The following is a 22,643-nucleotide window of genomic DNA, read 5'->3' on the forward strand; positions in this document are numbered from 1 at the left end:
GTGTCCGCCCCTCCAGCCTGGTTCCCTCCCCTGCCCCTCCCTCCCTCCCCTGCTCTCTGCCTGCCTGGATCAAATTACTTCTCTTTTCAAGGAGGAGAGAGACAGGAGAACTGCTGCAGCCTGTCTTATCATGTCTGTTTGCTATAATTCTTATTTCAGATGTTTGCCTGCCTGGATTAGATCACATGGACAGGAGGGGCGGAGTCATGACATCAATCCCCCAGAATCCTTTGCACCTATGGTTTGGGGAAAAAAAATCACTCTGGCCCAATTTCACACTGGGGGTGGGGACTTCAAGATCACATGTGGAATACGGACCCTGGGGGTGAGAAAACCACACTTTATCATGTGTGATTTTATATATCTTAGCAACTTATTAGGTTTAAAGCAAACTGTAATTTATAATGAAGTTACGTTTTAATTTACTCTTCAATGTACTCTAACATAGGATTGGCCACAGAGCTGCAGACTTCTTTGGACAAGGCTTTAGGCAAGAACCGCTCTGGTGGTTTAAGAATAATGTTAATTTCCCGGCAAATGGAGGAGTTATTCACTGCCGCCAGTTCAATGGCAGATCCTATGTTAGGGTACAATGAGGATTAAGGTGGACCTGAACTCAGAACTTCCTCACTGCTCTAAAAGATAAGCAACGGCATAATAACCTTTAAAGGGACTCAGAGTTCAAATAAAAAGATTTTATACATACCTGGGGCTTCCTCCAGCCCCATCCGCTCCGATCGCTCCCACGCCGCCGTCCTCCGCTGCCTGCCGCTTCGGGATCCGGATCCTGTCACTGACGTCAGTCGCGGCCAGCTACTCAGCAGAAGTGCGTTCTTTACGTATCTCTCCAGCAGTTGCTGGAGAGATCCGTAGGGGGCGCACTTCTCTTATGCCAGACTGGCTCCGACTGACGGAAGTGCAGGGACGCGGTTCCCGAAGCTGCGGGGAGCGGAGGACGGCGGCGTAGGAGCGATCGGAGCGGATGGGGCTGGAGGAAGCCCCAGGTATGTATAAAATCTTTTTATTGTTTGAGCTCTGCTACACTTTAAAGAAAAACATTTCTTTGTTACAGCTGATACAAATCTTGTAATAAGTCTGCAAATTAGCTGCTCTGCTGAGGCAGCCAGCTGACACAGCTGAGAGATCAAATGACACTGGTGATGATTAGTCACAGATGAGGGGGAATTAGACAGGCTAAACTCTCTAAATACACACAGGGTGCATTTCTCTACGTTTTCCTTCTGTCCTGGGCAAGAGTTCAGGCCCAATTTAAATTAGCTATAATGTACATTCCACCCTTGGTTGCCTTTAAAGGGAACCCGAAAGCAAGAGGCATATGGAGGCTGACATATTTATTTCCTTTCAGACAACACCAGTTACCTGACTGCAGGGCCGGATTTAGGCCAAGGCCACCTAGGCCATGGCCTAGGGCACCACAGGAGCAAGGGCACCAAAGCAGCAGCTAAACTGGTGCAGCATTTGCAAGCTTGCAAATGCTGCAATGCAGGGAGATCAGGCGAGCACCTGACCGCGGTACTCTGCTGCTAGCCCCCTGTGCAGCAGCCACCTTGCTCTCTGTGCACGTTTGCATTGTGGCCGGTGGCTATGGACTTGGGCAGCATTGGAGACAGAGGGGAAGAGGAAACTTATGCACTGGAGACGAGGGGAGAAATGAGTGACACTGATGGCTGCTGCGGTGTGAAGGAGAGCTGGCTACCTATACTGAAAGGGGAGTGGTGGGAAAAGAGGAATTAAGGGAGTCATCTGGCTACCTATACTAGAGGGAAAGGGGGAGGGGTCATCTGGCTACCTATACTGGAGGAAAGGGGGAGGGGTCATCTGGCTACCTATACTGGAGGGAAAGGAGGGAGGGGTCATCTGGCTACCTATGCTGGAGGGAAAGGAGGGAGGGGTCATCTGGCTATATATACTAGAGGGAAGGGAGGAGGGGTCATCTGGCTACCTATACTGGAGGGAAAGGGGGAGGGGTCATCTGGCTACCTATACTGGAGGGAAAGGAGGGAGGGGTCATCTGGCTACCTATGCTGGAGGGAAAGGAGGGAGGGGTCATCTAGCTACCTATACTGGAGGGAAAGGAGGGAGGGGTCATCTGGCCACCTATACTGGGGGGAGGGGGTCATCTGGCTACCTATACTGGAGTGAGGGGTCTTTTCACTACCTATACTGAAGTGGGGCGGGTGGTGACAGTGGCCTTGGGCGGTAAAGAGTACAAAACCGGCCCTGCCTGGCTGTCCCCCTGATCCTCTGTCTCTAATACTTTTAGCCATAGACCCTGAACAAGCATGCAGATCAGGTGCTCTGACTCAGGTTTGACTAGATTAGCCACATTAGTATTTCAGATTGAGACTCAGATACTACTGATGCCAGGCAACTGGTATTGTTTAAAAGGAAATAAATATGGCAGCCTCCATGTCATTCTTAGGACATAACCTCTTCAGTACAGATACCAGTATATGCTCCGTTCAGCCCCAGTAACCCCGGTGTCTGGTTATTCGTTCACATGGTTATCTCTTGAATTCTATTTATAGAACAGAAGTACCTTTTTCTGTACATGATGAACGCTGTGTTGCAATGTGACAGATTCCACGCTTCCTGAGACTCTGGACTGCTGCCTGGGTGAAACCCCTGCTTCACAATCTACAGAGAGATGAGCAGCTTCAGAGGCTTCTGCTGTGTCACCGAGAACTACAGAGGAACTTAAAGAGAACCAGAGACGAAGCACCCTCATGTATTTTACCATCTATATCAGTGGGAACATTAGAGAAAACACCTACCCTGCTCTCTGTTTCATCCTTCACTGCTCAGCCTGCTTGTTGACAGCACTGATAAAATCCCCGACTGAGCATTCAGTCTGGCTTTGCTCAGGAATCATTATAGCTGAGTCAGTTTTCTGTGATGTCTTTTCAAGCCTAAGCCTGCCCCCTTGTGGCTCTGCTTTCTTGCTAGGAGGATGAATAGCAGCAAAGCAGAGCCAGAAGGGGGCAGGCTTGGGCTTGAAAAGACATCACAGAAGACAGACTCAGCTATAATGATTCCAGGCAAAGCTAGACTGAATGCTCAGTCAGGGGTTCTTATCAGAGCTGATAACAGGCAGATTTAGCAGAGAAGAATGAAACAGAGAGCAGGGTAGGAGTTTACTGTCATGTTCCCATTGATATATATGGTAAAATACATGAGGGTGCTTCGTCTCTGGTTCTCTTTAACTGGAAGAGAGTAGAGGAAAAATAAATAAATCGATACATTGCAAAACATAGAAGACAGATCAAGAAATTATTGATACTCACCGTGTAATTCGCTTAGATGATCTGGTACACCCTGAGCCTGCTGGTCATCATAATTACTGCTGGCAGACAAGAAAAAAAGCAGACACCATTATCTATAAACACACTAACAAGATGTGATAGGCTAACAGGTTGTATATGGTGTGTGTGTGTGTTGGCAGTTGGAAACAGCCCTTATTTCCCACAATGCAACGAGGTTCACAGGCAGGAAACTGTCAGGACCATGGTCATGACATCACACTGTGGGAGGGGTTTCACTACAATATCAGCCATACAGACCTCCCTGATGATCTATTTCAGAAAAGGAAAATATTTATCATGGGAAAGGGAGTATTGGCTACTGATTGGGATGCAGTTCAATCTAAGTTTCCTAAATCAGATTCCTTCCTAGTCAGTCCATTCACCATTCGAGCAGAACACAAGGAAATTCTACTCTTGAGTTCTTTGATTGCAATGGCTCCTAAAGAAAATCAAACGTACATCTTGATAATGGTATCTGCATGCCAGGTACGGCTATGGGAGGTGGTTTTTCAGTTTTTCTGAATTTGAACCCGAATGACTCAATGGCCAACTGTACCAGGTTTGAGGCTTGTGCCATTAACAGTGCAAGAATGGAAGCAATTTTAATATTCCTCTTGAAAATCAACAGACACATTTGGTTAGCTTTTTTAGGCTCCACCCACTTTTCTGAATATTAATCCCAGTCACACAGTAACCACCAACAGTGCAAGTTTAAGAACCCTGCCATTAACAGTGAAGAAAGGCTGCAGTTTACATTTTCCCAGGGAAATCTGTTTTTGACTCCACCCAGTTTTTGTGACCTTCACACTTTGTGACCAAGTTTGTGAGCTTTCAGATTCCTGGCAACAAAATGGTGTTAATGGAAGCAGATTATCCACCAAAGAAATATGATTGACTGTTTGTGGCCCCACCCTTTTATTGACTTTGGACCCCAGTCACTTAATGACCGACTGTAGCAGGTTTGAGGCCTCTGCCTTAACAGTGTAAGAATGGCAGCAGTTTCAATACTCCCCTTTAAAATCAATAGGTGAATTTTGATTGGCTGTTGTAGGCTCCACCTACTTATCTGAATATTAATCCCAGTCACCCAGTGACCAACTGTGTCAAGTTTGAGAACCCTGCCATTAACAGTGCAAGAATGGCTGCAGTTTATATTTTCTCATGTAAAAAGTTAGTTGTATTTCGCTCCACCCACTATTTCTAACCTTGACATACAGTCACTCAATGACCAAGTTTATGAGCTGTGGGGTCTTTGGCATCAATAAGTTGCATTTTCCCATTGAAATTAAACAAATCTGATTGGCTGCTTGTGGCCCGCCCCCTTTTCAGAATTTAAACCCCTATCTCCCATTGACTGACTGTACCAGTTTTGAGGCCTCTGCCATTAAGAATGGCAGCAATGTAAATATTACCCTTGAAAATCAATAGGTGAATTTTGATTGGCTGTTGTAGGCTCAACCCACTTTCCTGAATATTAATCCCAGTCAACCAGTGGCCAACTGTGTCAAGTTTGAGAACCCTGCCAAAAACAGAATGGCTGAAATCAATCTAACAAATGTCATTGGCTGTTTGTGGCTCCACCCACTTTAGTGAATGGGGACCCCAGTCACCCAGTGACTGGCTGTATCAGGTTTGAGGCCCCTGCCATTAACAGTGTAAGAATGGTAGCAATGTAAATATTCCACTTGAAAATCAATAGGTAAATTTTGATTGGCTGTTATAGGCTCCGCGCACATTTCTGAATATTAATCCCAGTTACCTAGTGGCCAACTGTGTTATGTTTGGGAACCCTGCCATTAACAGTGTAAGAATGGTTGGAGTTTATATTTTACCATGTAAAATTTAGTTGTTTATTTATTTATTTGTTATTCATGAGCTTTGGGGTACTTGGTATCAATAATTTGCATGTTCTCATTGAAATTAAACAAATCTGATTGGCTGTTTGTGGCTTCTCCCCTTTCTGAATTTGAAGCCCAGTCACCCAGTGCCCAGCTGTACCAGGTTTGAGGCATCTGCTATTAACAGTGTAATAATGGCAGCAATGTAAATATTCTCCTTGAAAATCAACAGGTGAATTTTGATTGGCTGTTGTAGGCTCCACTCATTTTCCTGAATATTAATCCCAGTCACCCAGAGACCAACTGTGAAAAGTTTGTGGACCCTGCCATTAACAGTGTAAGAATGGCTGTAGTTTATATTTTCCCAGTGAAATTTGTCTTTGGCTCCACCCACTTTTTATAACCTTGACACACAGCCACTCCATTTAACAACTAAGTTTGGGAGCTTTCAGGTTCCTGGCATCAAAAATGTGTGCATGGAAGCAGTTTATCCACCAAGGAAATCTGATTGGCTGTTTGTGGCCCCGCCCCTTTAGTGAATTTGTACCCCAGTCACCCAATGACCAACTGTAGCAAGTTTGAAGCCTCTGTCATTAACAGTGTAAGAATGGCAGCTGTTTAAATATTCCCCTTAAAAATCAATAGGTGAATTTTGATTGGCTGTTGTAGGCTCCACCCACTTTCCTCAATCTTAATCTCATTCATCCAGTGACCAAGTGTGCCAAGAACCCTCCGATTAACAGTAAGAATTGCTGCAGTTTATATTTTCCCATTTAAAATTAATGGCTGAAATTTGATTGGCTGTTTTATGCTCCGCCCATTTTTCCTGGATTTGTAACCTCAGTCACCAAGTGACCAACTGTGCCAAGTGTGGGGACTCTGGCTTGATTGCTGTGAGAATGGCAGCCTTTTTCAATTTTTTCCATTGACATGAATGGTGAAATCTGATATGCTGTTTGAAGCTCCGCCCAGATGTGTAGGGGGGACGCAAGACCCCCAGAACATATCATCCCAGGTAGTAAGGGATCTGAACACCAAGTTTCGTTCAAATTGGTCAAGGTGTTTTCGAGTGATTGCTGCACATACACACATACACACAGTCATACACACATAAATCCTATTTTATATATATAGATTATTATTATTATTATTATTATTATTATTATTATTATTATGTGTTTATATAACGCTGACATCTTCTGTAGCACTATACAGAGTACATATAGTCATGTCACTGACTGTCCTCAGAGGAGCTCACAATCTAATCCCTACCATAGTCTAATGCCCTACCATATTATTATTATGTATTTATATAACACTGATATCTTCTGCAGCACATTACAGAGTACATATTCATGTCACTGACTGTCCTCAGAGGAGCTCACAATCTAATCCTACCATAGTCATAGTCTAATGTCCTACCATATTATTATACTGAAACTCCTGGGTTTGCTCCTGACTTGCACAAAAAAACTATTATTGCAGAGATAGCAGTAGATACCCAGCGAAGACCTGATGCTGTTGACCATTAACATGTGGCGAAACATCTGCCAGTAAATCAGGGAGTTTCTGTTCAGTGTAGCAGCTGCCAAGCCAGCAGAGGAATCCGTGCCCAGCCTGACGGTCGGTATCACTGTGTGATCCTCAGAAGCCTGCATCACCTGTTCCCGGCTATAAGGTGTATAACGTGAATCACTCCAGGCTGTGCAGGAGGAGGAGGAGGAGGAGAAATGTCCACACCTTCGCACCAATCTCTTTAAACCAGACAGTGCAGCAGGGCAAGCTGAACACACATCTCTCTGCATGCCAGCAGGTGCACAGGCTCCAAGAACACGACCTTACACTGATACCTCCAAACCTGCCAGCAGAAGACCAAAGAAAAAGCCCACCAGGCACTGAGGACCTCTGATCAAGGAGGCAGAAGGAATACATCAACAGATAGACAAGTTTATGGTCAAGGATAAAACTTCTGGTGAGAGGAAAAGCAGTCAACAGAAGGCAAAGAGTGTGTCAGCAAGGAAAACTCACAGTGACAGTACAGAAGGGTCATTGACAGAAGGGTGACAGGCGCAAGGGTCATCCAAACAAGCTGTGGAAAAAGACAACAAGATCTCATCAGAAGCAAGAGAAAAGTTGACAGAAAATCTGATTTCTGGACAAAGTGCTAGGAAAAAAGACCCACCAAATAAACCCCACAAAATAATTGGGGAAAGTTGCAATATTAAGTTTTCTCCCAACTATCTCCAGAGATGTCCATGGTTTTGGAGACGATAGGATTCTTCTTTGGGGTGATAGGCAGCATCCTGTTAGGGATCACGCTCTTCAACGCCAACTGGAGGGTTTCCACAGTGGACGGGAATGTCATCACCACCTCCACGTTGTTTGAGAACCTGTGGATGAGCTGTGCCACCGATTCCACCGGGGTGTACAACTGCCGAGATTTCCCATCCTTGCTGGCACTGTCAGGTACGTGAAAAGAGTGTTGGACACAGTGGTGGGAGAGGTAGAGGTCATTTAGGACCATAAGACCAACCATGGGTCCGAACCAAAACTTCTACCAGTTGTTCTATGGCCATTTACCTGAGCACTGACTGAAAATAGTAACATAACAGGAGATTATTTGTATTCCGTAATAACACAACCACGAGCTAAAGGGTTAAAGCCCTACTCCAGCTAAAAGGTTTTCATTTATCTTGATAACAGTTAGAACTTGTTTGAACCTTTATATGGACTTTACCACTATCTGTATTCTTCCTGAGGGCAGAAATGGAGGTGTCACCAGAAATCGAACTGAGGTGTCACCAGAAATGGAACTGAACATACATTTCTACCAACAGGGAAAGACACACTTCTGTAGAGCGGGGGAAGAAGCTAAACCTTTGCGTTTTTACCCCTATTGAACAGAGTAACCAAGCAGCTCAGGGTGAGCCAAACCACTAGGAAGACACTGTTTTCACTTCTTTGACCGTAAACAGGTGTCTCACAGTTTTACATTGTCGGGATTTTACTGCTGTCTGTGTCACTTTGTGGATAGGATCCCTCACTCCCCGGTCCAAGTGTTAACTAATTCTTAGCGTTGTTATTAGGGCTAGTTTTTATCATGTTTATCAGCGAACTAAATCATCATAGTTAGTGGAAAGGTTTAGCTTGGCGTCGGGAACAGATGTTGGAGAAGGTAATTTATGCATAGTGAATGGTTAAGATTTGCTGTGAAACTATTTTAAAAGGTTAAGGTTGGTGTAAGATGTAAAGAGGAATTCTAATTATATCCCACTCAGTAGCTGATACACCCTTTCCCATGAGAAATATTTACATTTTCTAGAATAGATCATCAATGGGTCTGTATGGCTAATATTGTGGTAAAACCCCTCCCACAGTGTGATGTCAGACCCTAGGTCCTGACAGTTGTCTATCTGTGAACCTTATTGCATTGTGGGAAATAGCAGCTGTTTCCAAATGCCATGCAACCAGTATCTTCCTCTGTGCATACTGTATGTATATCTATAAAAAAACAACCTTTTAGCCTATTGTAATAATAGTGGGTGTGGTCAGGGGTATAACAATAGACCTTGCAATGGATGCAGCTGCAGGGGGCCCAGAAGCCACAGGGGGCCTCATCCTGAGAGACTGACAACTAAGGAGTGAAAAAAAAAATTCTGTCGACAAAGATTTGTAGACAGTCCCTATTCACTGTTCAGAGGGGCTTGTGTACAAACTCTCTACCCTTCCCCAAGTGCTGTGTCCTGTAGTGATGCATGAGGAGTCTGAGCACAGAGAGAAACAGCTTTCTGCTCTCTGCACATTTGTTCTAATGACTGCATCTGCTCAGCCACTGCTAACGAATCATACAAAGTTTTGTAGACAAATATTTGTAGACAGTTCCTATTCAGTGTGCGGGAAGGGGGGGGGAGCTGGGGTTGGTTGGCGGGAGGGGGCCCCATCCAAAGTTTCGCAGGGGGGCCCAGTGATTTCTAGTTACACCCCTGGGTGTGGTTATAAATAATGTCAGTTGGTGCTGTCTAGTTTTTTTCTTGTCTGCCAGTAGTAAAGATGATGACCAGCAGGCTCATTGTGGATCAAACAACATGAACAAATTACTACCTGTGATGGTATAACAGAGCACCCCCTGCTTTCACCTAGTTTGAACAAGCGCTTTTAGATTATCTTAAACAAATCATATCACCGCCATCTGCCCCTGGGGTATTCGTGGTCCAGCATCCCTACCACAGGCTAGTTTGTTTTCATTTGGAATTCAATCGTTCTACTAGCAGAGATGGCCACTGAGATGCTAAACAATCTGGATTGGAAGCGAATTGAAATTGGACCAATCAGATGCACTTTCTGATTGGCCCTTGGAGGAAACCCAACCCTTTCACAGCTAATTCATTTACACAGCAGCCTTTTGTTAACAGTAGGACTTGGTGGTTTGCTAGCCCTCTTTTCCGCTTCCATTATGACTTGGTGGTTTGCTAGCCCTCTCTTCCACTTCCAGTATGACTTGGTGGTTTGCTAGCCCTCTCTTCCACTTCCAGTATGACTTGTGAATTGCTAGCCCTCTCTTCCACTTCCAGTATAACTTGGTGGTTTGCTAGTCCTCTTTTCCGCTTCCATTATGACTTGGTGGTTTTCTAGCCCTCTTTTCTGCTTCCAGTATGACTTGGTGGTTTGCTATCCCTTTCTTCCGCTTCCAGTATGACTTGGTGGTTTGCTACCCCTCTTTTCCGCTTCCAATATGACTTGGTGGTTTGCTAGCCCTCTTTTCCGCTTCCATTATGACTTGGTGGTTTGCTAGCCCTCTCTTCCACTTCCAGTATGACTTGTGAATTGCTAGCCCTCTCTTCCACTTCCAGTATAACTTGGTGGTTTGCTACCCCTCTTTTCCGCTTCCAGTATGACTTGGTGGTTTGCTAGCCCTCTTTTCCGCTTCCAGTATGACTTGGGGGTTTGCTATCCCTATCTTCCAATTCCAGTATGACTTGGTGGTTTGCTAGCCTCCTCTTCCGCTTCCAGTATGACTTGGTGATTTGCTACCCCTCATTTTCACTTCCAGTATGACTTGGTGGTTTGCTAGCCCTCTCTTCCCCTTCCAGTATGACTTAGTGGTTTGTTAGCCCTCTCTCCCCCTTCCAGTATGACTTGGTGGTTTGCTAACACTCTTTTCCACTTCCAGTATTACTTGGTAGTTTGCTAGTCCTCTCTTCCACTTCCACTAGGACTTGGTGGTTTGCTAGCCCTTTTGTCCACTTCCAGTATGACTTGGTGGTTTGCGAGCCCTCTCTTCCACTTCCAGTATGACTTGTGAATTGCTAGCCCTCTCTTCCACTTCCAGTATAACTTGGTGGTTTTCTAGCCCTCTTTTCCGCTTCCAGTATGACTTGGTGGTTTGCTATCCCTTTCTTCCGCTTCCAGTATGACTTGGTGGTTTGCTACCCCTCTTTTCCGCTTCCAGTATGACTTGGTGGTTTGCTAGCCCTCTCTTCCGCTTCCAGTATGACTTGGTGGTTTGCTAGCCCTCTCTTCCACTTCCAAAATGACTTAGTGGTTTGCTAGCCCTCTCTTCAACTTCCAGTATGACTTGGTGGTTTGCTAGCCCTCTCTTCCGCTTTCAGTGTGACTTGTGATTTGCTAGCGCTCTCTTCCCCTTCCAGTATGACTTAGTGGTTTGCTAGTCCTCTCTTCCCCTTCCAGTATAACTTGGTGGTTTGCTAGCCCTCTCTCCCCCTTCCAGTATGACTTGGTGGTTTGCTAGCCTTTCCGCTTCCAGTATGACTTGGTGGTTTTCTAGCACTCTTTTCCGCTTCCAGTATGACTTGGTGTTTTTCTAGCACTCTTTTCCACTTCCAGTATGACTTGGCGGTTTGCTAGCCCTCTCTTCTGCTTCCACTATGACTTGGTGGTTTGCTATCCCTTTTTCCACTTCCAGTATGACTTGGTCGCTTGCTAGCTCTCTCTTCCACTTCCACTATGACTTGGTGGTTTGCTAGCCCTCTCTTCCACTTTCAGTGTGACTTGTGATTTGCTAACCCTCTCTTCCACTTCCAGTATGACTTAGTGGTTTGCTAGCCCTCTCTTCTGCTTCCAGTATGACTTGGTGGTTTGCTAGCCCTCTCTTCCACTTCCAGTATGACTTAGTGGTTTGCTAGCCCTCTCTTCTGCTTCCAGTATGACTTGGTGGTTTGCTAGCCCTCTCTTCTGCTTCCAGTATGACTTAGTGGTTTGCTAGCCCTCTCTTCTGCTTCCAGTATGACTTGGTGGTTTGCTAGCCCTCTCTTCCACTTCCAGTATGACTTGGGGGTTTGCTATCCCTATCTTCCAATTCCAGTATGACTTGGTGGTTTGCTAGCCTCCTCTTCCGCTTCCAGTATGACTTGGTGATTTGCTACCCCTCATTTTCACTTCCAGTATGACTTGGTGGTTTGCTAGCCCTCTCTTCCCCTTCCAGCATGACTTGGTGGTTTGCTAGCCCTCTCTCTCCCTTCCAGTATGACTTGGTGGTTTGCTAACACTCTTTTCCACTTCCAGTATTACTTGGTAGTTTGCTAGTCCTCTCTTCCGCTTCCACTATGACTTGGTGGTTTGCTAGCCCTTTTGTCCACTTCCAGTATGACTTGGTGGTTTGCTAGCCCTCTCTTCCACTTCCAGTATGACTTGTGAATTGCTAGCCCTCTCTTCCACTTCCAGTATAACTTGGTGGTTTTCTAGCCCTCTTTTCCGCTTCCAGTTTGACTTGGTGGTTTGCTATCCCTTTCTTCCGCTTCCAGTATGACTTGGTGGTTTGCTACCCCTCTTTTCCGTTTCCAGTATGACTTGGTGGTTTGCTAGCCCTCTCTTCCGCTTCCAGTATGACTTGGTGGTTTGCTAGCCCTCTCTTCCACTTCCAAAATGACTTAGTGGTTTGCTAGCCCTCTCTTCAACTTCCAGTATGACTTGGTGGTTTGCTAGCCCTCTCTTCCGCTTTCAGTGTGACTTGTGATTTGCTAGCTCTCTCTTCCCCTTCCAGTATGACTTAGTGGTTTGCTAGTCCTCTCTTCCCCTTCCAGTATAACTTCGTGGTTTGCTAGCCCTCTCTCCCCCTTCCAGTATGACTTGGTGGTTTGCTAGCCCTTCCGCTTCCAGTATGACTTGGTGGTTTTCTAGCACTCTTTTCCGCTTCCAGTATGACTTGGTGTTTTTCTAGCACTCTTTTCCGCTTCCAGTATGACTTGGCGGTTTGCTAGCCCTCTCTTCCGCTTCCACTATGACTTGGTGGTTTACTATCCCTTTTTCCACTTCCAGTATGACTTGGTCGCTTGCTAGCTCTCTCTTCCACTTCCACTATGACTTGGTGATTTGCTAGCCCTCTCTTCCACTTTCAGTGTGACTTGTGATTTGCTAACCCTCTCTTCCACTTCCAGTATGACTTAGTGGTTTGCTAGCCCTCTCTTCTGCTTCCAGTATGACTTGGTGGTTTGCTAGCCCTTTCTTCCACTTCCAGTATGACTTAGTGGTTTGCTAGCCCTCTCTTCTGCTTCCAGTATGACTTGGTGGTTTGCTAGCCCTCTCTTCTGCTTCCAGTATGACTTGGTGGTTTGCTAGCCCTCTCTTCCACTTCCAGTATGACTTGGGGGTTTGCTATCCCTATCTTCCAATTCCAGTATGACTTGGTGGTTTGCTAGCCTCCTCTTCCGCTTCCAGTATGACTTGGTGATTTGCTACCCCTCATTTTCACTTCCAGTATGACTTGGTGGTTTGCTAGCCCTCTCTTCCCCTTCCAGTATGACTTAGTGGTTTGCTAGCCCTCTCTCCCCCTTCCAGTATGACTTGGTGGTTTGCTAACACTCTTTTCCACTTCCAGTATTACTTGGTAGTTTGCTAGTCCTCTCTTCCGCTTCCACTATGACTTGGTGGTTTGCTAGCCCTTTTGTCCACTTCCAGTATGACTTGGTGGTTTGCTAGCCCTCTCTTCCACTTCCAGTATGACTTGTGAATTGCTAGCCCTCTCTTCCACTTCCAGTATAACTTGGTGGTTTGCTACCCCTCTTTTCCGCTTCCAGTATGACTTGGTGGTTTGCTAGCCCTCTCTTCCGCTTCCAGTATGACTTGGTGGTTTGCTAGCCCTCTCTTCCACTTCCAAAATGACTTAGTGGTTTGCTAGCCCTCTCTTCAACTTCCAGTATGACTTGGTGGTTTGCTAGCCCTCTCTTCCGCTTTCAGTGTGACTTGTGATTTGCTAGCTCTCTCTTCCCCTTCCAGTATGACTTAGTGGTTTGCTAGTCCTCTCTTCCCCTTCCAGTATAACTTGGTGGTTTGCTAGCCCTCTCTCCCCCTTCCAGTATGACTTGGTGGTTTGCTAGCCTTTCCGCTTCCAGTATGACTTGGTGGTTTTCTAGCACTCTTTTCCGCTTCCAGTATGACTTGGTGTTTTTCTAGCACTCTTTTCCGCTTCCAGTATGACTTGGCAGTTTGCTAGCCCTCTCTTCCGCTTCCACTATGACTTGGTGGTTTGCTATCCCTTTTTCCACTTCCAGTATGACTTGGTCGCTTGCTAGCTCTCTCTTCCACTTCCACTATGACTTGGTGGTTTGCTAGCCCTCTCTTCCACTTTCAGTGTGACTTGTGATTTGCTAACCCTCTCTTCTGCTTCCAGTATGACTTGGTGGTTTGCTAGCCCTCTCTTCCACTTCCAGTATGACTTAGTGGTTTGCTAGCCCTCTCTTCAACTTCCAGTATGACTTGGTGGTTTGCTAGCCCTCTCTTCCGCTTTCAGTGTGACTTGTGATTTGCTAGCTCTCTCTTCCCCTTCCAGTATGACTTAGTGGTTTGCTAGTCCTCTCTTCCCCTTCCAGTATAACTTGGTGGTTTGCTAGCCCTCTCTCCCCCTTCCAGTATGACTTGGTGGTTTGCTAGCCTTTCCGCTTCCAGTATGACTTGGTGGTTTTCTAGCACTCTTTTCCGCTTCCAGTATGACTTGGTGTTTTTCTAGCACTCTTTTCCGCTTCCAGTATGACTTGGCAGTTTGCTAGCCCTCTCTTCCGCTTCCACTATGACTTGGTGGTTTGCTATCCCTTTTTCCACTTCCAGTATGACTTGGTCGCTTGCTAGCTCTCTCTTCCACTTCCACTATGACTTGGTGGTTTGCTAGCCCTCTCTTCCACTTTCAGTGTGACTTGTGATTTGCTAACCCTCTCTTCTGCTTCCAGTATGACTTGGTGGTTTGCTAGCCCTCTCTTCCACTTCCAGTATGACTTAGTGGTTTGCTAGCCCTCTCTTCTGCTTCCAGTATGACTTGGTGGTTTGCTAGCCCTCTCTTCTGCTTCCAGTATGACTTAGTGGTTTGCTAGCCCTCTCTTCTGCTTCCAGTATGACTTGGTGGTTTGCTAGCCCTCTCTTCCACTTCCAGTATGACTTGGGGGCTTGCTATCCCTATCTTCCAATTCCAGTATGACTTGGTGGTTTGCTAGCCTCCTCTTCCGCTTCCAGTATGACTTGGTGATTTGCTACCCCTCATTTTCACTTCCAGTATGACTTGGTGGTTTGCTAGCCCTCTCTTCCCCTTCCAGCATGACTTGGTGGTTTGCTAGCCCTCTCTCTCCCTTCCAGTATGACTTGGTGGTTTGCTAACACTCTTTTCCACTTCCAGTATTACTTGGTAGTTTGCTAGTCCTCTCTTCCGCTTCCACTATGACTTGGTGGTTTGCTAGCCCTTTTGTCCACTTCCAGTATGACTTGGTGGTTTGCTAGCCCTCTCTTCCACTTCCAGTATGACTTGTGAATTGCTAGCCCTCTCTTCCACTTCCAGTATAACTTGGTGGTTTTCTAGCCCTCTTTTCCGCTTCCAGTTTGACTTGGTGGTTTGCTATCCCTTTCTTCCGCTTCCAGTATGACTTGGTGGTTTGCTACCCCTCTCTTCCACTTCCAAAATGACTTAGTGGTTTGCTAGCCCTCTCTTCAACTTCCAGTATGACTTGGTGGTTTGCTAGCCCTCTCTTCCGCTTTCAGTGTGACTTGTGATTTGCTAGCTCTCTCTTCCCCTTCCAGTATGACTTAGTGGTTTGCTAGTCCTCTCTTCCCCTTCCAGTATAACTTGGTGGTTTGCTAGCCCTCTCTCCCCCTTCCAGTATGACTTGGTGGTTTGCTAGCCCTTCCGCTTCCAGTATGACTTGGTGGTTTTCTAGCACTCTTTTCCGCTTCCAGTATGACTTGGTGTTTTTCTAGCACTCTTTTCCGCTTCCAGTATGACTTGGCGGTTTGCTAGCCCTCTCTTCCGCTTCCACTATGACTTGGTGGTTTACTATCCCTTTTTCCACTTCCAGTATGACTTGGTCGCTTGCTAGCTCTCTCTTCCACTTCCACTATGACTTGGTGATTTGCTAGCCCTCTCTTCCACTTTCAGTGTGACTTGTGATTTGCTAACCCTCTCTTCCACTTCCAGTATGACTTAGTGGTTTGCTAGCCCTCTCTTCTGCTTCCAGTATGACTTGGTGGTTTGCTAGCCCTCTCTTCCACTTCCAGTATGACTTAGTGGTTTGCTAGCCCTCTCTTCTGCTTCCAGTATGACTTGGTGGTTTGCTAGCCCTCTCTTCTGCTTCCAGTATGACTTGGTGGTTTGCTAGCCCTCTCTTCCACTTCCAGTATGACTTGGGGGTTTGCTATCCCTATCTTCCAATTCCAGTATGACTTGGTGGTTTGCTAGCCTCCTCTTCCGCTTCCAGTATGACTTGGTGATTTGCTACCCCTCATTTTCACTTCCAGTATGACTTGGTGGTTTGCTAGCCCTCTCTTCCCCTTCCAGTATGAATTAGTGGTTTGCTAGCCCTCTCTCCCCCTTCCAGTATGACTTGGTGGTTTGCTAACACTCTTTTCCACTTCCAGTATTACTTGGTAGTTTGCTAGTCCTCTCTTCCGCTTCCACTATGACTTGGTGGTTTGCTAGCCCTTTTGTCCACTTCCAGTATGACTTGGTGGTTTGCTAGCCCTCTCTTCCACTTCCAGTATGACTTGTGAATTGCTAGCCCTCTCTTCCACTTCCAGTATAACTTGGTGGTTTGCTACCCCTCTTTTCCGCTTCCAGTATGACTTGGTGGTTTGCTAGCCCTCTCTTCCGCTTCCAGTATGACTTGGTGGTTTGCTAGCCCTCTCTTCCACTTCCAAAATGACTTAGTGGTTTGCTAGCCCTCTCTTCAACTTCCAGTATGACTTGGTGGTTTGCTAGCCCTCTCTTCCGCTTTCAGTGTGACTTGTGATTTGCTAGCTCTCTCTTCCCCTTCCAGTATGACTTAGTGGTTTGCTAGTCCTCTCTTCCCCTTCCAGTATAACTTGGTGGTTTGCTAGCCCTCTCTCCCCCTTCCAGTATGACTTGGTGGTTTGCTAGACTTTCCGCTTCCAGTATGACTTGGTGGTTTTCTAGCACTCTTTTCCGCTTCCAGTATGACTTGGTGTTTTTCTAGCACTCTTTTCCGCTTCCAGTATGACTTGGCAGTTTGCTAGCCCTCTCTTCCGCTTCCACTATGACTTGGTGGTTTGCTATCCCTTTTTCCACTTCCAGTATGACTTGGTCGCTTGCTAGCTTTCTCTTCCACTTCCACTATGACTTGGTGGTTTGCTAGCCCTCTCTTCCACTTTCAGTGTGACTTGTGATTTGCTAACCCTCTCTTCCACTTCCAGTATGACTTAGTGGTTTGCTAGCCCTCTCTTCTGCTTCCAGTATGACTTGGTGGTTTGCTAGCCCTCTCTTCCACTTCCAGTATGACTTAGTGGTTTGCTAGCCCTCTCTTCTGCTTCCAGTATGACTTGGTGGTTTGCTAGCCCTCTCTTCTGCTTCCAGTATGACTTAGTGGTTTGCTAGCTCTCTCTTCTGCTTCCAGTATGACTTGGTGGTTTGCTAGCCCTCTCTTCTGCTTCCAGTATGACTTGGTGGTTTGCTAGCCCTCTCTTCCGCTTCCACTATGACGTGGTGATTTGCTAGCCCTCTCTTCTGCTTCCAGTATGACTTGGTGGTTTGCTAGCCCTTTTGCTTTCAGTAGGACTTGATGGTTTTCTAGCACTCTCTTACGCTTCCGGTATGACTTGGTGATTTGCTAGCCCTCTCTTCCACTTCCAGTATGACTTGGTGGTTTGCTAGCCCTCTCTTCCACTTCCAGTATGACTTGGTGATTTGCTAGCCCTCTCTTCCTCTTCCAGTGTGACTTGGTGGTTTGCTAGCCCTCTCTTCCACTTCCAGTATGACTTGGTGGTTTGCTATCCCTCTCTTCCACTTCCAGTATGACTTGGTGGTTTGCTAGCCTTTCCGCTTCCAGTATGACTTCGTAGTTTGTTAGCCCTCTCTTCCGCTTCCACTATGACGTGGTGGTTTGCTAGCCCTCTCTTCTACTTCCACTATGACCTGGTGGTTTGCTAGCCCTCTCTTCCACTTCCGCTATGACTTGGTGGTTTGCTAGCCCTCTCATCTGCTTCCAGCATGAGTAATCATCACTATGCTAGAAGAGTTTGTCATTCACTTTTTTTTTTGTGAATATAAAACACACCCATCCCAAAAGTGGTCTTACAGACTGCCAAATGGGCAGGCGCAGTACAGCCAAATTCGTACACCGAGCGGATCGTGAACAAGAAAAGGATCCTGGGCAGCAAGGGAGGGGTTAAGGAAGATCTAGGCAAGTATTTGGACATTAATTTTTTTTTAACTATCACAGGTTTGCTTTAAGAGTTAGTTTAACAGATAAATGTCCTGGGTGAGTAAGAAAAACATGTTTATGCACTTTGACAATCCCCTAATCTGTTGCAACACATTTCAGCTGTAATAAAGCAGCAGCCACATCCCTATACCGATCAGCCACATGATAACACTTCTACATGATTATGCCATCTAGGAGGAGGGACTCTGTGTCTAGCCATCAGGCATCCCTCAGGCTGGGAATGGGGCGGGGTTTGTAGTCACAGCAGTGGAGTGGAGCAGTGGAGCAGAGCGCCGACCCCCGGGACAGGTGAGATACCAATGCTGGTGTTTTGCAGGGGCCCCGGGAAGCACGTGGAGTTAAGGGTGGATCCGGGGGGGGGGGTGTCAGCTGATTTGGGGGCCTGGGGCAGGGCCGTGGCGAGAGAGGCTCCAGCCTCAGAGCGCTGTGTAGGAGGGGCGCAGGGCCGTGCCAAGGCAGAGGCGAGAGAGACTCCAGCCTCAGGGCGCAGTGTAGGAGGGGGTGCACAACTCACTCCACTATCATTCCTCTATTGTGTTTGAAGCAGAGAGTAATAAGAAAAGGGGATACATGGCAGTGACTGCAAGCCAGATAGCTGAAGAAGGGGCCCAGGCTACCTTTCCTTCGTGGACCCATCGGACCTTAAGCTGGCCCTGATCAAGATTGACAAGTTTCACACCACTGTAGTAAAATCGGCAGCAATTATATATGGGTTTCAGGGCTCTGACAGTTTGCCTCAAGTAACAGCAGAGGCAACGGAGGAAACCTGATGAAATTATTGTTTAAAGATTACAAAGTAAAAAAAAAAAAAAAAAAAAACACATGTTGACATCTGCAGAAGTGTGTTTGTATTTTAAGCTTTGTCTCTGACGGATGTGGGGTCTTAATGTTAGGCTGGCGTTGCATAAAAAAAATGCAACTATTCCACAGTGTTCTTAATAAAAACTATAAAATAGGCGTGAAAAGAGGAAACAGTAAATTCGGGCGCCTGAGGCAGGTGGACAAAAAGGGCGCCGCCATTCACTCCCATAATAAATATTGTTTAATGGGCGCCCAACATGGAAAAAAAAACGCAGGAGAAAAATAACGTTTTACAAGCGGCGCCCGGAGACTTTTAATGTTTTATAACTGCTTCTCATGATTACACATTATTTAATGATTTATCATTTTTTTAAACATTTTTAAACGAAAAACAGTACAATATTTTTTAAAAAATTATTTTTAAACGAAAAACAGCACAATATTTTTTTCAAACGTTATTAATGCTTATCACAGGGGGGTCTTAGGTTTAGGCACCACCAGGGGGGTCTTAGGTTTAGGCACCACCAGGGGGTCTTAGGGTTAGGCACCACCAGGGGGGTCTTAGGTTTAGGCACCACCCGGCGGGTCTTAGGTTTAGGCACCACCCGGCGGGTCTTAGGGTTAGGCACCACCAGGGGGGTCTTAGGGTTAGGCACCACCAGGGGGGTCTTAGGTTTAGGCACCACCAGGGGGGTCTTAGGTTTAGGCACCACCAGGGGGAGTCTTAGGTTTAGGCACCACCAGGGGGGACTTAGGTTTAGGCACCACCCGGGGGGTCTTAGGTTTAGGCACCACCCGGGGGGTCTTAGGTTTAGGCACCACCAGGGGGTCTTAGGTTTAGGCACCACCAGGGGGGTCTTAGGTTTAGGCACCACCAGGGGGGTCTTAGGGTTAGGCACCACCAGGGGGGTCTTAGGTTTAGGCACCACCAGGGGGGTCTAGGGGTTAGGGGTAGGTACAGGGAGGGTTCTGTATGAGAGTAGGGTTAGATATAGCTTTAGTAAAATTCTTATTAATCTTTTATAAAACGTTATTATACATTTCACTTTTTAAACAGGGAAGATTAACATTTTTACAATTGCCGATTTCATACACATTCTCTAATGATTTATAACTTTATAAAACATTATTTTTAAACGAAATATAGCACAATTTTTTTTAAACGTTATTCATGCTTATCGTTTAAAACCCTGCGCCCTTTTTTCCTAACGCCCTTTTTTAACGTACGCGTGAAAAGATGTCCTGCCACTCAGACCATGGGTGCAGGTGTTAAAAATGCGGAAACTATCAGTGTTCTATGCAGATAATTGCTTTTCCCAGAAAAGGTGGAACTTTTCCAGGGGTTTAAAGAACACCTGATGGATATGGAGGCTGACATACAGTGGGATGCGAAAGTTTGGGCAACCTTGTTGATCGTCATGATTTTCCTTTAACTCACACCACAGATTTTTAATAATATTCAGGTCTGGGGACAGAGATGGCCATTGCAGAATGTTGTACTTGTTCCTCTGCATGAATGTCTTAGTGGATTTTGAGCAGTGTTTAGGGTCGTTGTCTTGTTGAAAGTTCCAGCCCCGGCGCAGCTTCAGCTTTGTCACTGATTCCTGGACATTGGTCTCCAGAATCTGCTAATACTGAGTGGAATCCATGCGTCCCTCAACTTTGACAAGATTCCCAGTCCCTGCACTGGCCGCACAGCCCCACAGCATGATGGAACCATCACCATAATTTACTGTAGGCAGCAGGTGTTTTTCTTGGAATGCTGTGTTCTTTTTCCTCCATGCATAATACCCCTTGTTATGCCCAGATAAATAAATTTTCGTTTCACCAGTCCACTGCACCTTATTCCAAAATGAAGCTGGCATGTCCAAATGTGCTTTAGCATACCTCAGATGGCTCTATTTGTGCTGTGGGCATCACTCTCCCATACAGCATCTCATTGTGTAAAGTGCGACAAATAGTTGAACGATGCACAGTGACTCCATCTGCAGCAAGATGATGTTGTAGGTGTTTGGTGCTGGTCTGTGGGTTGACTCTGACTGTTGTCACCATGCATCACTTCTGTCTATCCGAGATTTTTCTTGGTCTGCCACTTCGAGCCTTAACTTGAACTGAGCCTGTGGTCTTCCATTTTCTCAATATGTTCCTAACTGTGGAAACAATCAGCTGAAATCTCTGAGACAGCTTTCTGTATCCTTCCCCTAAACCATGATGGTGAACAATCTTTGTCTTCAGGTCATTTGAGAGTTGTTTTGAGACCCCCCTGTTGCTACTCTTGAGAGAAAATTAAAAGAGGAGGGAAACTTACAATTGACCCCCTTTAATACTCTTTCTCATAATTGGATTCACCTGTGTATGTAGGTCAGGGTTCACTGAGCTTACCAAGCTAATTTGAGTTCTAATAATTAGTTCTAAAGGTTTTGGAATCAATAAAATGACAAATTTATGCACCTGCCTAATTTTATTTAAACAATTATTGCGTACTTTCTGTAAATCCAATAAACTTAATTTCACTCCTTAAACATCACTGTGTGTGTCTCCTATATGATATATTTAACTGACATATTTTATCGTAACAACCAAGAATTTATACAGGAAAATCATGACGATTAACAAGGTTGCCCAAAGTTTCGCATCCCACTGTATGTATTTCCTTTTAAACAATGCAAACTGTCCTGCTGATCCTCTGCCTCTCATACTTTTAACCATAGACCCTGAACAAGCATGTAACAGATCAGATGTTTCTGACTGAAGTCTGGCTGGATTAGCTGCATGCTTGTTTCAGGTGTGTGATTCAGACACTACTGCAGCCAAACAGATAATCATAACTGCCAGGCAACTGGTATTGTTTAAAAGAACATACAGTAGAAATGGCAGCCTCCATATCCCTCTCACTTCAAGTGCCCTTTAACTACCTAAAGACCCAGGACCGCCTAACGCCAATTGGCGTCAAGTCCTGGGGCCGGCTACTGCAGGAGATCGGGCGCAGGCTGCGCGCAAATCACCTGCTTGGGAGGCAGAGCTCCGCCCCGCCTTCAGTCTCTGAGATTGATCGCCGCTCGGGAGACTGTTAGATGGTGAAACCACCGTCTAATAGGGCTGTATAGTGCTGCAATCTGCAGCAGCTCTGTACTGGGGACAGCCGTGTGACACGGCTGTCCCCATGGGACACTAGAGAGCGACCGGCTCTCATAGGCAGAAGCCTATGACAGCTGATCCCCAGGATTGGCTGGCTCGGGGAGGGAGGGATTTGGGGAAAAAATAAAGAAAGAAAGAAATAGCAAAATTTATTACAAAAAAAAAAATAATGTAAATATTTGTAATAAAAAAAATAAACACCAAGGGGGGCGATAAGACCTCACCAACAGAGAGCTCTGTTGGTGGGGAGAAAAGGGGGGGGGGGGATCACTTGTGTGCTGAGTTGCGTGACCCTGCAGCGAGGCCTTAAAGCTGAAGTGGTCAGTTAACCTCCCTGGCGGTCAATTAAATTTGCCAGGGAGGCAGCGCAGCACTATTTTTTAATTTCTTTTTTTTTAAATCATGTAGCTAGCCTAGCACTAGCTACATGATAGCCGCTGAGCAGCGGCATCCCCTCACCCCCTCCGACGATCAGGCCCATCAGGAAATCCCGTTCTGAACGGGATTTCCTTTAGGGCTTCCCCCGTCGCCATGGCGATGGGCGCGAGGGAGTCCCGATCCACCTCTCAGCGCTGCCTGGCACTGATTGGCCAGGCAGCGCACGGGGTCTCGGAGGGGGGCACGGCAAATCGGCGTGGAGCGGCGGCGATCTGAGGTTACACGCAGCTAGCAAAGTGCAAGCTGCATGTATCAAAAAAAAAATATGCAAATCGGCCCAGCGGGGCTGAGCAATCCTCCACGGCAGCTTACCCCAAGCTGAGCTCGGGGTTACCGCTAAGGAGGTTAAGTAAAAAATGGCCTAGTCTTTAGGGGGGTTTAACACTGCGGTCCTCAAGAGGTTAAACCCCCAGAAAACACCCACCTTTCCGATA

At 46.2% G+C, this 22,643-nt stretch overlaps 1 protein-coding gene across 1 annotated transcript in view; it reads left to right on the plus strand.

Moving 5' to 3' along the window:
- Positions 1-6,811: 6,811 nt before the first annotated feature.
- The window catches only part of CLDN15 (claudin 15), a 94,588-nt gene continuing 78,756 nt past the window's right edge, over positions 6,812-22,643 (plus strand). Inside the window, exon 1 of the mRNA XM_068273916.1 lies at positions 6,812-7,627. Within this exon, the coding sequence (XP_068130017.1) occupies positions 7,411-7,627 (217 nt within the window). The 5' untranslated portion in view covers positions 6,812-7,410. The remainder of the gene's footprint in view (positions 7,628-22,643) is intronic.

This window comes from Hyperolius riggenbachi, chromosome 3 (genome assembly GCF_040937935.1).
Source record: "Hyperolius riggenbachi isolate aHypRig1 chromosome 3, aHypRig1.pri, whole genome shotgun sequence".
Classification (NCBI taxonomy): Eukaryota; Metazoa; Chordata; class Amphibia; order Anura; family Hyperoliidae; genus Hyperolius; species Hyperolius riggenbachi.